This window comes from Eutrema salsugineum, unplaced genomic scaffold, assembly GCF_000478725.1.
Source record: "Eutrema salsugineum unplaced genomic scaffold, Eutsalg1_0 scaffold_2, whole genome shotgun sequence".
Lineage (NCBI taxonomy): Eukaryota > Viridiplantae > Streptophyta > Magnoliopsida > Brassicales > Brassicaceae > Eutrema > Eutrema salsugineum.
This window is the reverse complement of record NW_006256829.1, coordinates 3,701,145-3,715,023: the sequence shown is the minus strand read 5'-3', so window position 1 is coordinate 3,715,023 and position 13,879 is coordinate 3,701,145. Positions and strand designations below refer to the sequence as shown.

The 13,879-nt window shown below is 36.8% G+C and overlaps 4 protein-coding genes across 7 annotated transcripts; 2 read left to right on the top strand and 2 right to left on the bottom strand.

Moving 5' to 3' along the window:
* The first annotated feature begins 2,003 nt into the window (after positions 1-2,003).
* Positions 2,004-4,069, top strand: LOC18019605. Its single transcript, XM_006399589.2, has 3 exons — positions 2,004-2,215; positions 2,635-3,486; positions 3,722-4,069. The coding sequence occupies exons 2-3, from the start codon at positions 2,642-2,644 to the stop codon at positions 3,882-3,884; spliced, it is 1,008 nt and encodes a 335-aa protein (XP_006399652.1). The 5' UTR covers positions 2,004-2,215; positions 2,635-2,641; the 3' UTR covers positions 3,885-4,069.
* A 393-nt stretch (positions 4,070-4,462) lies between these two features.
* LOC18019604 (psbP domain-containing protein 5, chloroplastic) lies at positions 4,463-6,644 on the bottom strand. Its single transcript, XM_006399588.2, has 11 exons — positions 6,517-6,644; positions 6,237-6,412; positions 5,911-6,040; positions 5,779-5,828; positions 5,605-5,672; positions 5,420-5,518; positions 5,266-5,325; positions 5,131-5,190; positions 4,979-5,033; positions 4,845-4,894; positions 4,463-4,758 (listed from the first exon to the last, which is right to left on the bottom strand). The coding sequence occupies exons 1-11, from the start codon at positions 6,564-6,566 to the stop codon at positions 4,660-4,662; spliced, it is 897 nt and encodes a 298-aa protein (XP_006399651.1). The 5' UTR covers positions 6,567-6,644; the 3' UTR covers positions 4,463-4,659.
* Positions 6,645-6,759: 115 nt separating this feature from the next.
* LOC18019603 (polyadenylate-binding protein-interacting protein 5) lies at positions 6,760-8,245 on the top strand. Of its 3 annotated transcripts, none has more exons than XM_024156480.1 (3): positions 6,760-6,828; positions 7,527-7,917; positions 8,005-8,245. In XM_024156480.1, the coding sequence occupies exons 2-3, from the start codon at positions 7,558-7,560 to the stop codon at positions 8,158-8,160; spliced, it is 516 nt and encodes a 171-aa protein (XP_024012248.1). In that variant the 5' UTR covers positions 6,760-6,828; positions 7,527-7,557; the 3' UTR covers positions 8,161-8,245. The 3 variants fall into 3 exon arrangements, with proteins under 3 accessions (XP_024012248.1, XP_006399649.1, XP_024012249.1); XM_006399586.2 differs by lacking the exon at positions 6,760-6,828 and adding an exon at positions 6,856-7,059; XM_024156481.1 differs by lacking the exon at positions 6,760-6,828 and adding an exon at positions 6,979-7,112.
* Positions 8,246-8,832: 587 nt separating this feature from the next.
* On the bottom strand, positions 8,833-13,488 carry LOC18019602. Of its 2 annotated transcripts, XM_006399585.2 has the most exons (5): positions 13,359-13,488; positions 11,172-12,929; positions 10,579-10,699; positions 9,935-9,994; positions 8,833-9,824 (listed from the first exon to the last, which is right to left on the bottom strand). In XM_006399585.2, exons 2-5 carry the CDS (start codon positions 12,857-12,859, stop codon positions 9,069-9,071), a joined length of 2,625 nt encoding a protein of 874 aa, XP_006399648.1. In that variant the 5' UTR covers positions 12,860-12,929; positions 13,359-13,488; the 3' UTR covers positions 8,833-9,068. The 2 variants fall into 2 exon arrangements, with proteins under 2 accessions (XP_006399648.1, XP_024011568.1); XM_024155800.1 differs by lacking the exons at positions 8,833-9,824; positions 9,935-9,994 and adding an exon at positions 10,191-10,412.
* Positions 13,489-13,879: the final 391 nt, after the last annotated feature.

The following is a 13,879-nucleotide window of genomic DNA, read 5'->3' as shown; positions in this document are numbered from 1 at the left end:
TTATGTGGTGACAGCTTAATTAAATAAAGAAAGCATTTTAATTATATTGTATGACATAATGTAAAAAGTAAAAGTAGACCACAGAACGGAAAAGGACCGAAAAATATAATTGCTCTGTAGGGCTTCTTTTTACATGTATTTAAACCAACTGTAATTTCAATATTTCTTGTAAATTCTGACACTTTAATTATTACATAATGTCGACATAACTGGGACTTTAAGAGAGAGAGAGAGAATTTACATTATAGTACGTAAAACAATATAACCATATATATATATAATTTTTGTTGCCAGCCAAAAATAACCATTTTTGTTGTCAACAACCACTATTTAACGTCAGCGAAAAAACATATATTAATAATACATTAAATTGATACTGAATTTGAATTCCACCAATAAATTTTCTAAAGTTTATATGTTTTTTTTTTTTTGACATCATATGTTTTCTTTTAACAACAGTTTATGGTTTCAAACAGGCCTATGGAATTTGATTACTTAACATTATTATAGTTATGTATATACAGATGGGAGTTAGTATGAAATATAAATATTAAAAGTCTTGGAAGGTAATAATTTTATAAAAGAGATTTTTTCATTTTTCAAAATAATAAATTAAATTTTTTAAGAACATGTAAAGTAATTTTAAATTTTGAACTAACTATTTTAAGAAATCTTAAACCATAAATTTAAAAAAATAAAACCTTGATAAAGAATGTGTATCACTTTCAAACCCACAATAAAATTAAATAACATATATTTTAAATTTGTTTAGAAAGCTTTAGTGAACATTTTTATTATTTTTTGTGATATTTTTTAAAAACACGATATTTTAAAATTAATCCTAAAATTATTTTCATAAATGTTATATGATATATTCTTGAATGGCATAACAAAAAAAATTCTACAAATCTAATTTTTCTTTGATGGTTTGCAAAAATAAAAATCCCTTATAAAAAATATAACAAGAAATTTTCATCCATACTCAATTTACTTTATAAATTTTAACAATAATAATTTAATCATAACAAAATTTTAACAATAAAATTTGATAGAGAAATACGTTTTTAAAATTGTTTATTTAATAAAACCACCGTAAATTATTTGATTAAAATTCTATTTAAAATTAAAAAAATTATTTGTAATTTTATAATAAATTTATTAATCGATTAGATACGATATTTATGGAAAATAATAAATTTTGGACTATAGCAATAAATTTTGGCAGATCGTAAAATTTAAAAAGTTTGACTAGAAGAACGATCGTATTCATATAACGGAATAACTAATATTTTATAGAAAGCTAATTGATAGAATAATTTAAAATACTTTTAAAAAATATAAATTTTTAAATCAATAATTTTTATTATTTTGTTAAGCACTATAATAATATAATAAACTTGCTATTAAATCTTCACTTAATAGAATTTTTGATTTTTTTGAACCATCATCATCAAATTTATCTTATAAATCATGATTTATTTAATATAAAAGGAGCAAAATAGATAAATCTTTTATTCTACTTTTCTAACAGCGATTTAATTGTAAACTTTTATGATATAATTTTCGTTTATCTTTTTAATATTGTTTACTTTGGTTTTTTTCTTAATTTTTCTTTGTGTATTAGATAGATTCTAAGGATTCGTGTTAATGCTAAAATGTATTAATCATCTTTTTTTCTTACATGCAAACTGCAAAGAGTAAAGGTTCAAAAAGATTTTGCAAAGAGTAAAATAAAAGCGCAGGCAACCGAATCAATCAATTATCTAAAACAGCCAAATCTGTCAAACTAAAGAATTTCGCCAGAGATGTGCTATCATTTTTATTCTGTCATTTGCCATTTTTCCATCAATTAAATAAAAAGGTCTAATACCATTAAAATCCCAATATGTAATGACAGGTAACTATTTTTTGTTGTTGTTAATTTCAGCTTCATAGACGACGACCCTACACTACTAACAATTCCTGAGAGAACTTAAAACGTGAATTCAAGAGAGAGAGAGAGAGAGAGAGAGAGAGAGAGTCTGAGAAGCTCACTGCTTCGCTGATTTTGAGGAGAGAGGGAGAGAGAGAGAAGAGTACCTCACAAGACTTGCACAGATATAGACGAAGACTTCGCATTGTCTTACTTCTCTGCAATTTCTGGGTTCTTCGTCTTCTTCTTCAACAGCCTATCAAATTTTCTCTCTCAAGGAGGAACAAGTCCTGAAAAATCCAGGTGCCTTCTTCTTCTTCTTCTTTGAATCTTCGATATGTTCTTCTCCAGATGGCAGCATACAATAGATTCGAAAGTCCATACGGTTTTTTTCTCCTTTTCTTCTCTCTTTTGAGATTTTAATTTTCTCCATTTTTTTCAATAATCTGTCTGATATATATTTCTTCCTTTGATGTGTATAGACGATTTCATTGCTCTGGAGATGTTATTTTGTTTGATTTTTTTTTCCTTGGGCTTCTTCTGTCCCCAAAGATTTCCTTTTGCTTGTTGAATTTTTTTTCCTTTTCCCGACATTGTGAGTTACTAAACTCTTGTGAAATTGATCCGTCATTTATCGATCAATCTGAAACAACGTTTCCTTTGACCTTTCGATCATCACCTGAGCTAACAAAGTTTACTTTTTGCTTCCTTTTTTGACGCAGATCAATCATGTCTCAACTTCCCAACAATCAAATAGCCTCTGGTTCCGATATCTATTCGACAAAACCGGGCTTGTCAGGTCTTAAGAACCACAAAATGATCTCTGGTGTCTTTGAAGCAAAGTCTCCATCTGATGAAACAGCTTGGAGCCCAACATCTCCTTTGGATTTCAGACTATTCTCCAGTTTGGGGAATCCCTTTGGTGGATCTTCCTCGAGGTCAATTCGAAAAGTAGTGCATCAAAAGAGCTGGGATTCTGGAAAAGTAGGCTTGAGTATTGTGGATTCTCTTGATGATCATCACACTGATTCATCAAGGATTCTTCTGCCATCACCGGATAGTAAAAACATGATCTTTGGGTCGTGGATGAGAAATGGAAACCCCAAATGCCAGAAACCTCATCAACTCTTTGCCAAAACTCCTATGTTCAAGGATGATAAACCAAATGTTGATGTGATTGAGCTTGATTTCTCTTGCCCGGTCAGTGCTTACTGTTCAGGTGCCGGGAACATCAGTGTGAACAACAATGATGCTTGTCAGGTGATGAAGCAAACCCAAGGATCACTTAATGTGTATACTGAAAGTGACATTGAGATCTCAGAGGACTACACTTGTGTTATTTCACATGGTCCTAACCCCAAAACCACCCATTTTTACGGAGATCTGGTTCTGGAGTCGCTAGAGCACTATGGGATAAAGAAAGATTGTTGTGAAAACAAGAAAGAGAGCATTTTTGTTATTTCTCCTCTTGACTTGACAACGACTGATGATGTGTTACCTTCCAATGACTTCTTGAGCTTCTGCTGTTTCTGCAGCAAGAAGTTGGATATGGGGAAAGATATATACATGTACAGGTACTCTTCTTCTCTTTCAACTCCAATGCACTTTAGAGTTGGTCTTTTATTTCTCTTTGCATCGGTATGTACCATGCTAAAGTCTCGAACTTTAGATAGAAATGAAAAGTTGTTCTTTACGGTAATTTGTAATCTAGAGGGCATAGCTTAAAGTCGTATGGTTCTTCTAAGTGTAACCAAATTGCACACAGTTGAAACGCCTTATTTAACTTCGATTGCTTGGTTTGGTTTGCAGAGGTTACAAAGCTTTCTGCAGTAGCGAGTGCCGTTCAGAGGTGATTCATTTAGATGAGAAAATAGAGGAAGAAGAAGAAGATGAAGCAGCCAAGTCTGATTCATCTTCAGACAATGACCTGTCTAAGAAGAAGAGTAACGGTGTGATCTTCACCGTGGGCTGAGGTCGGAATGCGCCCACCAATTCCATGATCGGTTTGAGTCCATGAAAAAGAGGAAAGGTAGAAGCTTGAGCTGATCATCTGTTCAAGAAAAAGAGCTGCTGGTTTCTCTAAACCGAGGCGGCCATGGATGATCATTTTTGTATATTGCTTGTGCTTCTAGTTCTACTAGACTACTACCTATCCCCAAAAAAATAAACACATTTGGGCTCATCTTTCATGGTTTTGGTGGGTGATTGCCATTGGGACAATGGTTATTTCTATGGATATTTATAATTATGGTTCATTTATTCAGATATGATAATCTTAATTATATAAGAGGGTAGAAGAAGCCGGTTTTTGTGGCTCCCCCCTCCAGTTATGTCTTTTCCATTTCTTTTTTTTTTTGTGGGCGAATGTCTTTTCCATTTCTTAATTTTGATGCTACCCAAAAACTTGAAGGACCCAGTGGGTCAGTGTATTAAGCAAGTCCCATGAAAGGAGGGAATATGAAGAAAGTGTATCTACCTTTTTTTGTGTCTACATCATACAATAATTACTCTCATTTGATATTAGTATGTATATTCTTAACTCGAAGAACATATGTATAATAATTTCCTGGATGAGTTTAGAAGAAGAACGCAAGTTATGCAAATATCTCAATACAAGATCTTCAGATTTGGGCAAGTTAGTCCTCTTGGTTATTTTTCGACAATTCTCATAACCTCTGCTATCAAACTTAAATACAATTTCTAAAAAAAAAGCATTTTGGATGAAAAGCTGAGGTAGATGGAAGTGATCACCAAAACCTCCATGGATCCTTGTATGGAGGAACATAACTATCAGTAGGAGGAAGAAGCCTAAAGGATCCAACTACTCTTTCTAACACCGGTCCCATCTGCATTTTATACAAAACCCTCAAAATCAGACGTCTTCACACTAACACAACAGATTAACAGAAATTAGAGATTACGGATTTTGTACCATGTCCCATTGCTTGCCAAGGGTTGACGCATTTATGGTGTATAAGTACCCTGCAAAGTGTGAGATTCAAATATATGTTATGAGTTTAAAGTCCAAACATTGGCTCATGAATCTCTCGTGAAAAGTTTGTTTACCATCCCGTTCAGCTGTTGAAGAAATATAGTGTCTGTAAAGCTTTGATGCTTCAGCCTGCCCAAGGAACATAGTAAAGGCAATAAGTCAGATCGTAATCAAACCCATTATGTCTTTAAACAAGAAAGATCTGCTTAGAAACAGAGAGAGTTACGATTTTGGTTGGTGATTTGCGGACAAGGTACTCGTAGTACCAGTAAGGCTCCCCATCAATCTGCATATAGAAAGCATATGGGGCTAAGGCGTCTTGTAGATTCAATTTATTTATATTATAGAAGATAATACTTACATCAGTAGCATGTGCATCAAGAACCGAGCTCTCTTCTAAACGCTGACTTGAGGTGACACGCTGCAGGAAAATTATACGCACAAGCTCATTCAAACAATCTTAGTAAAGTTTGAGAAAAGGAAATTTGTGATGTGGGTCATGTAAGATTGGTTACCAATGCAGATTTATCGGACAAAACAGAGTCAGCAACGTCTTTGGCTGTCCATGTTTTCTTTTCTTTTGATGTTAGGAATCTTGAGTTTGGGGGACCTATCTGGATCAAGAACCATAAAAGACATAACGCGAGGAAGAAAGCAAAGATAAGCAGTCTTATGGTAAGTGGGCAACACCAAAACTTACCGAAACAGAAATTACGAGGTTGTCGATGAGATCAACTCGTTCAGAAACAATCCGGAGGCGTGCATCAGCTGGACCAGTTGAAACAGATTCAGTCACAACATGATGCATATAAGGTAACTAGAATGGTTACACAGGAAAGGATATGGAATTTATGGAGTCAAAGGAAGCACTAACGAGAGAGTGGTGCAGCTGAAGAGTAACGTTCAGGCTTTCTTGATTCGACCCTGCAGTACCAATGTAAAAGGTGAGATACATCTTGAATAAGTAGGAAGCACTTTCATCAAAATGATTCAGTCAATCAAATACCATTTGAAGACAAGCTTCTCAGATGGAAACTCCAGAGGGTAAGCATAAGAATAAGCATTTATATCATCCACCATTGAGCCCATCTTCAGCTCTTCTGCACCCATTTTCACTGCTTCTTCTGCATAAGTGACTGCAATAACAGAACCCCAAACGTTGACCATGAATGGCCTAAACACGGTAAGAGATTCTCTATTAATTTCCCATGAACCAGAGCTATTCTACTTGCAAATCATAAACGCGAAGCCCATAAGGCAAAATCCTTAGCTAGAAGTGAAGTTATATACATAAATTTTATAAGACAGTGAAAGATTAAGCAAAGACGTTACCAGCAGAGGACACTGGCAAGAGCATAGACAACGGAGAAGAGAGACCAATTAACACCAAATCCCTACGAGAAAGCCCCTCTTCCGAAGAAATCGATCTCGTAGAAACGCCGGAACGAGCAATCATTAGCTCCTTTGATTCTCCATGATACTTGCTCGAAATGTTGTTGCTCCTGCACCTGAAAAGGTGAAAATCTCATCAAAATGCTTTCGACGAAGAAACTACAAACAAACAAAAAAACCATTGGCGCTGCTAGTAGAAGAATTTTGAAAGATAATTTACATGAAATTACGATAGTTCGGAGAGGAGAGAGATGGAGAGAGAAGAGCCATGGCTATGGCGTTTCTGGAGCTTTACTTCTTCCTCCTATAGCTCATCCATCCACTCTTGTTTGATGATTAGGAATTTCCAAAACCGGTTTTCATATGGTGGTTATCAATACGTATACTTAACCAAACCATAAACCGAGTATAGACCGGACCGGAGGGAGAATTTCTCTTTCACTTGCCCGCCCGTCCACAATTTATCGCATTTTATTAATAATTAAGTCTCTGCTCTTTCGTGCGAGCCATCTTCAACGCTAGTTTTTCTCTGGTAAGCTCATTTTCTCTCCTCATGTTTCGTTTATCCATTTCTCCTTTTACGTCGATCGTTGACGTGGTCAACACTATATCGTTCCCGTTTCTGAATTTTGCATATAATCCGATCATCTGTTTCATTTCTTTTTTAAATGTGTGTGCGGAGAATCTTCTCTTCTTTTGGTTGTCGATTGGTTTTCCTCTGCTTCTCTAGTTTCCGCCATTGATTTCGTGACCAGATTCTAATGTAACCGACCGCTATAGACCATTTCTTATTGTTCGATTTCTCTCCGCCTTAGGGTTAGTTAGCTTTTCATCTAAGTCAAGTGAAATATACATCTGGTCTATTAGGTAGGTGTCATCAAGAAACAGGGATTTTGAGATTGTAGAATCAGCAAATCTCTCCCCTGTTACATGCCATGTCTCTTCGTCATTCCAAAAGTTAACTTTGAAACCGATTTTTGGTTTAGTCGTGTCTAGTTAAGAGATTTCATGATCTGGAACCAAATTAAACAAGTTCTTGTTTGGCTTAGCTTCTTCCTCTGTCATGTACTTTGAACATTGGATTGTTAATTTCTCTAGATTTTAGCATCATATATTTGAGATCATTAGATGTTTGCAGCAAAAGGCATCACTGATTTCATTTTATTTTTTCCCATTAATTGCTGTCTTCTGTGGTTATTAATATGAAAATACCAATTCAAATTTTGGCAGTATCTTTCTTAACAAGACAAAGAGCAATATAATGAAGCCTGGAGCATTTGAATTGAATCCGGATGCAGCATCATATGTACCACTCTCCAAAAGAGTGGATATTTCTGATATGGACGGTTGGGTGTTTGTGAACCAGGCCACACATGTCGTGCAGGGGCAACAGATAAGTTTTGCAGGCGTTCAAGTGTCGATGCCTAAGAAACCATCATCGTCTGAAATGGCATACAAGGAGATAAGGGATGATGATTTGGATATGGAGATGGATATTGACATGGACATTGAATACCTTTTGGTAACCTTCTCTGGTCTCTCCCAAGAGTCTGTAACTGATGTATACCTGGCGAATAGCGGTGATCTTGAAGCAACCATTGAGATGCTGAATCAGCTCGAGGTACTACTCTTAATCCACATTTCTTATAGGGTTTTGATGTAATATTCTTATAAAGCAATGATTTTTGATTTCCCACTTTTCTTGTAGATATATAGCAATGAAGCTCAAGAAAGCCTCCCAGAGACGCTTGATATTGAGGATATCTCTGAATCAGGGCCTTCAACCTCAAAAGCTTCAAAACAAAAGAGTGTAGCTGCTGCATCGTCATCATCGGTTACTCCTAATGCACCTGTATCGGCCTGATCTGATGAATCCTTGTCTTACTTCTCTTGGAATTTTTTGAGATTTTGTTCAACAATGTACATCGTGAAGCGTGTTTTTAATATTAATGGAACCTCAAATATATGGTTTCAACATCATCTCATTTGATCAAACGAGATTACAAACACCATATATATATATATAATACGCTGAATTATATATCCAACGAGACTCTGAGTTAACTTGATTTCTCGATACATATATATATTTTTTTGAGTATTTTCACATGATGACATCATAATTTGATGGAACGGTTAAGATTGTTGAGATAGACAGATAGTGTATGTATTATTGTTTTTAACAGTTGACGGTGTGGATACGGTTTAGTGTTTAGTTCGGTTATTAGGTTTAATCATGATTAAAATGGGCGGAGCACGAGCGATTGACGGCTGATTCTAGTATTTGTAATCGATAAAAAAAAAAAAAAAAAAACAGAAAGATGTAATCAAGGGAGATGGGAATGATCTCCGGACTAAAAATTTGATGTCAGTTTCCTACAAAAACTGACATTCGAGTAAGAATACAAAACTCAAACGTGTCCTCAGAAGTTAAACTATTGAGATAAGAGCAACTAGACAAATTATTCATTCGTTAATGGATCATCCTGTAACGGTTTGAAGGAATCTTGATGTACCATAATTCTGCACAAATCTTCAAATCCATTGGTATTATTAAAAAGCAGAGCAAAGCTGGTTTTCGTTTTCTAAGAAACAAAAAAAAAAAAACTGTTTTAGAAGTTTTGTTTAAAAAGTAGCACTACTTCGAGCTTTGCATTCTACGATGGCTAAAAAACGAAGGTGTGAGAGTTTCGAATAAAAGCTAAGAGAGAGATTAACGGAACAAAACAAAAAAAAAAACTAGAATTACAGAGAATACTATCAACAGATATTTTAAAATCCTCTGTTTCTTGGCCGGTTCCGATCATAGTGTTGCCCTGAATCTTGTGGTGGTCTAACCATCGCTCTGTTATGATCCTGAAGACCCATCTCGGGCCTGAAGCCGGGAGGTGGAGGCGGCGGTGGTGGAAGCTGGTGGCTTGGGACATGTGGCTGCCATTCGGGTATGTCATCGTCATCATCATCATCATAGACGCTTGCAGATTTTCCATACTTGTGTATGAGCTTTCTTACTTGATCCAAAGACTTGGATTGAGCCGGCAATGGCTGAGGAGATGAAACTGGCACAACCGAGGAATTGAAATTGAACTCCGGTAAATCATCGTCATCTCTCGAAGCTACGGGACCAAATCCAGGCGGCACATCACCATCATCATTATCATCTTTCACGGGTTTAACTCCATAACCATGGTGATGACTTTTAATTGATGCAGCAACAAGAGGTTTCTCTGTGACATTCACTCTCTGCTTCTTGTTTTCAGACAAAACAGCGGTTCTAGAACCAGAAGATGAAGAAGAAGAAGAAGAAAAATGCGGACGTTTCGAGCCAGGCTTGTGAACGGGTCGTCTCCACACAACAACTCCAATCAGTCCAATATCCAAAGACTTGATCTCATCGAGCTGGTCTTTAGAAATGACTTTGGTCAACAAATCTAAAGTCTCTCCACGTGTTGGGCAAAGGTAAAGCTCCACGCCTGAGCTTGGCTCTGCGTAGCCTACTCTTTGATCAGCGACGTAGGAATCAACAACCTAAAACAAAAGAATAAAAGCTGAGACCTTTAAGAAGGTGTTTCTATTCTCAGATGTATTCTACAAGACTACAAGTTAAGACTATTAAAAATTGATTTGATTTTCTTTACCTCAAAAAGGCTGCCACGCTGGCTCTTAGAAATGCCATCTTTACAAGCCAAGTACATTACCTGCAATGCAAAGCCAAAAAAAAAAGTACGATGGAATTAGAATTAAAAACAAATAATAATTTACCCAAAAAAAGATCGAATTTATAGATATTTTTTTTCATGTATATGTGTCGTGAGCAAATGCTTTGGCTTTGGGTCTGGGATGGTAAAAGAAAGAAAAAAAAAAAAAAGACTACTTTGGAAAATAAATGGACTATGTTCATGCGTGTGGGGTCCAAAGATTCTTTGTAAGATTTCCTGATTATTGTTCTATACATCTCCCACATAAACACAGTAACAGAGACATAAAACGGATTTTGCATCCAATTTTTTTTTTTGGATGGACTTATACAAAATTTGACCCAATCAATATAGTTGGTTCTCTGTGTCGCATTCCTGTGACGGTGAACGAACAGATTGATTGTAATCTCTTTGCTTTCTGGTTTCCATGAAGAGAAGACAGAAGAGTTTTGAGATGACACAAAATGTGAGAGGTAAGGTTTATCTATATAAGAAGTAAAAGGGTTAACTTCTATTATTGTTTGAAGCAAGCGATTATTCAATGTAATGCTACTACAGTGATAACAAAAGAAAGCTTTGGATACCATTAGGGTACGGCTTCGAGACTTGGGAAGCTCTTGAATAAACTTCCCAAACCCACTCAGCCTAACTCTACCCTTCACTTCCACCATCACCGGCCACTCGCTCGTGTCTGCTTTCTCACCACTGCCATAGAAAAAAACCCAGTCAGAGATTCTTACTTTCAGTTTTAGGATATGGAAGGGTGGTTTTGCACACTTATATCTAAAGTGAACATTAAACCAGGCATGGACTTTAAAGCCACTCTGCTCAGAACACCTAACCCCCTTATTAAATGCCTGATATATCATGTAATAATCCTAGGCACTGCCTAGCTTTGCTAATGTGTAGCTGATTAAGTCTACCGAAATCTTATCGGTATCTAACACTGAGCTCTCTTCAATTAAGCTACCTTTTCTTAACTTATTCACATACCAATCTAGTTGATTCAGATAAACAGAGAGAAAAAAATTCCAATTTAAGCAACAGTTTAATAACACTCAATGTTCGAAGGAATATGTACTATCAGCATAGAGAAGAAACCGTATATGCAAAAGGAAACAGTATCACAGAAAATCCATTATAGTGGGATTATAAAGGTTAGGAGTAAAGAACTTACCTTTTGAAAATTCCAGTGACAGGTACTATGGAAGACACACTCAGTTGCAGTATTCCATCCCATACTCTTTCCCCCTTCACAACTGCAATGGAGGGCGTTTTCTCAACTCCAGAGGCATCGTCCTCAAGTTTGACACTGGCACCAGATTTTGGGGAAACTTCATCAATCTTCTCCGGGTTTGGTTTAGGAGAACCTTTATCACTTAGTTCCTTAGGAGATTCTTTAGGAGACTTTGAGTGTGGCCCAACTTCGGAGTCACTTTTCTCAGACGCAGACACCTGCAATTCAGAATTACCATGCGGACTCTCAAACGGAGGCTCAGCGTCCAAGGATTCCATGAATTCATCAAGCGATACAATTGGAGGAAGAAACTCCACGTCCTTCAACTCATCATCCATCGCCAAACCTTGCATGGGATCGACCTCTTCAGCTGAGGGAGGAGTATCATGAGACGTTGCTTGATCAGCTTTCGCTGTCGTATCTTTGCGAGTGGTTTTGGCAGAATCAGATTTGGCTCTGGGTCGACGTTTGCTAAGTGATGTGATGCCAGCAGAGACATCTACCGTGCTACTGTCAACGGGATCAATTTCAACCTGGAATTCACCCTTATGCGTCTTCCTCACCAGACGTCTCACATCAATATCTGTATCCCGCAGGACAACCATCTCAGCCATCTTCTCAGCTTTAGCTTGTCTCCACTCAGAAAGCTCCTTAGAAGCTAATTCTTCGGCTGTCATAGAACACAGCCTCTCAGCAGAGATCGCTCCAGACATAACTCTTTCTCTTAGCTCAGGATTGTTCTTATCCTTCAAATTGAATAAAAGGGACCTACCCTTCTCTCTGTACTTTTTGTTCACACCTCCAAATAGCTTAAAGAGTTCCATTTCAATCTTCGATGCCAAATTTTCTGGATCCTGAACTAGCTTTTCACCATCGGTTCCATAATCTTTTGTGTCGCCAAGATCTGAAACATTGTCCAGAACCCATGAGAGTTCATTACCCTGTAAAAGGTCATCGTTGGGAAAAATAATATCTGTAAAAGGAACATCATGCCGAGGGAAAACCTCGTCATATTGAGACTTAAGTCCATCTGATTGATTAGCTTCTTCCATCCTGATGTTGACGGGAATCTCACTGTCCTTCTGCACAGAACTTTCGACACCGGTGGGCAATTCTGACATGGTCCCTTCGCCTATAGGGACATCGAAGCTAGCAGACGATGCAGGTTGTAAACTTTGAGTATCCTCCAGATTCACCACAGGAGTTTCTTCAGTCTTTAAATTTTCTTTCCCATTCGGGAATTTCTCATCTTTCTGAACCAAGGCCAACGCAGAGGCTAGTGACTCCCTCATTTTAGACCTCACAGACTCGTTTACTTCATCCTTCGGTTTCACTGGCCCTCGAGGTGGGATATGCGGTTTCTTGTTTACAACATGCTTTCCAGATTTCTGGGGAGCAGGGTCCGTTTGCGTCACATTCTTGCCATGCATCAGCGAATTTAGTGTCTTTTGAGAAAGCGCATTAGTCGGAATATGCAGAATCCCGTTGCTTGCAGGAGACAACTGCTGTAACCATGGTCTATACTGCTTGTTTGGTGCCTCGGGTACAGAACCACCTAGAGTGGTCTCAGGTGGTGAGTTTTGCTTTCCTGCTAGCTGCATGGACCTACTTAACTCTGCCATTTCCATCAATGCTTCTTTAAAATATTCTTAATCCCCAGAGAGAGGCTACAGATGACTTCAGCATTCACCTTAACAGCTGCGAGGTAAATAAACAAACAAAATAGTCAGAATTAGTGCTGTGTTTTCTCCCATAACAACTTCTATGCTGAAATCTGCTCGTATAAGATATGGAGGCATCAAAAACATACATCCAAATTGTCGAAAACGATTTCACGACCTCAATTACACAAAAAGAATCAACAAAATCCGAAAATCTTATGGAAAATCGAAATCAAAACGGAAGAAAAACGTGAAAAATTCGCACGGAACGTGTATATACAATAAACTGAAACACGGATTACAAGGATACAGAAGATCGATCGATTTAACAGCATGCAGCCAATAATTCGATTCAAAGACAAGGGATTTCAAGTGGGCGTATCTAAACAAAGACTATTGACCCAAAAGCTTTCAACCCTAGAAAGAAGCCATTAAATCGAAACCAATCCATCTCACATAGATTTACCTGAACACAAGTTTGAGAAGAATTAGCGCCTCGAACCACGGGAGCCTGTAGATGCAGAGATTCAGCGGTGCGCGAGAGATAAGAAGGAAACCCTAAGAACAAATCCGGATGAGACGGATTAGCGTTTTTTGGCTGTTCTTGCTCGACGATAAAAAAGAAACTGTGTTCTCGTCGCTCCATGTGGATCACACGTGGCACTACGTATTGGGCTACTGGGCTTAAGATAAAAAGCTATTTGATGAATATGCAAGAAAATAAAAAAGCCTATTAGATTTTACAAACAGTAACGAAGCCTTTCAAATATGAATCTGTTTTTCTTTGTCAAATATGAATCTTTTTAATGTTCCGTCTGTTTTTTTTTATTTCAATTTACTTTTGTTTTAATTTTTCTTGTTTCTAGAATACATATGAATCTCATGGTAAATTTTTTTTTTTTATCCGTTTTGGTTAATAGTAGAATTTTGGTTTGTTATTCAAACTAAAACGTATAAATGGTTTGAATAATATTTCTAAACTCTCAT